This window comes from Condylura cristata, unplaced genomic scaffold, assembly GCF_000260355.1.
Source record: "Condylura cristata isolate star-nosed mole 26May11 unplaced genomic scaffold, ConCri1.0 scaffold00034, whole genome shotgun sequence".
NCBI lineage: Eukaryota > Metazoa > Chordata > Mammalia > Eulipotyphla > Talpidae > Condylura > Condylura cristata.
In genome coordinates this window covers 1,785,353-1,786,697 of record NW_004567135.1, presented here as the reverse complement: position 1 = coordinate 1,786,697, position 1,345 = coordinate 1,785,353, and the positions used below count along the sequence as shown (strand labels likewise).

At 66.4% G+C, this 1,345-nt stretch overlaps 1 protein-coding gene across 1 annotated transcript in view; it reads right to left on the bottom strand.

Annotated features, from left to right (window-relative positions):
* LRIG3 (leucine-rich repeats and immunoglobulin-like domains 3) overlaps positions 1-1,345 on the bottom strand; it is a 29,205-nt gene that overhangs the window by 7,821 nt on the left and 20,039 nt on the right. Inside the window, exons 11-12 of the mRNA XM_012732272.1 lie at positions 495-566; positions 299-309 (exon numbers count right to left, since the gene is read on the bottom strand). Coding sequence (XP_012587726.1) covers positions 299-309; positions 495-566 — 83 coding nt within the window. The remainder of the gene's footprint in view (positions 1-298; positions 310-494; positions 567-1,345) is intronic.

Genomic DNA, 1,345 nt, shown 5'->3' with positions numbered 1-1,345 from the left:
CCCCGGGGGCGACGGGCGGCCCAGACGCCCCACACGGCGATGAGATTTCATACCAAAGGGGGGACGCCCCTCTCCCCCACGCAGGGAACGCGTGACCGAGGGCTTCTGCTTGCCGGCGTCTTCTTGTGTGAAGAAGATGCCAGACACCTGCCTAATCCGGGGTGGCTCCCCCCCTCTTTTTTTTTTTTTTGGTTTAAAAGATCTATTTCTTTATGCACAGCTGGGGTGCAGGCCAGAGGTGCAGGGGTGTGAGAGGCTTCCCCAGAGGCAGAGCGGGGAGCAGGACAGGCGGACGGACAAAGTGCACGGCTGCGGGGAGCAGCGGGGGGTCAGGAGGGGTCTGCCGCGCCCTGGGGGTCCCCTCGGGGCGGGGATCGAAGCCGTGCTGCGGCGACTTTAGCTTCTCAGTGCTGCGCTCGCACCCGCTGCGCCCCGGGAGGGCCCAGCCCCCCGCCCCCCCCCTCTGAAGCGCTCGGGGGAGGAAGAACACTTACAGCTGCTGCAGTTTCTTCATGTGCGAGAAGGCGTTGCCTTGTAAGGACATGATGGCGTTGTCACTCAGGTCCCTGGACAAGCACACGGGACAGGTCAGGGCAGCGCCCGGCCCCGCCTGTCCGCAGGGAGGCCCCACTGCCCCCCACCACCCAGCGCGGGGTGCGGAGAGGCACGGCCGGTTCTCCAGGGGGGCGGAGGCGTGTGTCGGGGAGACCCTCGCCTTCTGGTCCGTGTGCAGACCAGGTGAGTCCTGGGGGCCCCCCAGTTTCTGCGCTCTCACCACGCAGGGACTTTAAGACACGAGCGAGCCGCCTCGTTGTGCTGCAGAGACCAGCACGTGGGCCTGGGGGGCCCGGCACGGCGGCCTCCGGCCTGCAGAGCTGCGTCCCACTGGCTGCCCGGCACCCACCGCTCTGTCGCCGGGAAGTGTTCAGGCACGACACGCCTGCCACGTTCGGCAAACCCACCGCCCACTGCAGGCGGGCATCTCTGCAGCGAAGAATGTTCTCCACTGACTCCCTCACTCACAAGCAGTCTGGCTCAAAGTGGCCACGGCCACCCTGCTTGCCTTACAGCATCCAAAGGGCCAGCGGAAGGCAGAAGGGACAGAGGGGCAGAGGGAGAGGCCGGAGGGCGAGGCTTAGGAAACTGAAGCAGAGGTCAGCGCCCCCGGAGCCTCTGATTCCACTTCCCGGAACGCAGCGGTCAGGTGACACACCCATTTGGCGTGCTCCCCTCTGAGGGTCATTTGTTTGAGCAAACGCAGCGACCCCGGTCCGCCCTCCCTCACTCTGCTCTGCAGAATCTTCCAGCAACCAGCTGGGAGCCCGCGGGAGCGCGGCCAGCCGGC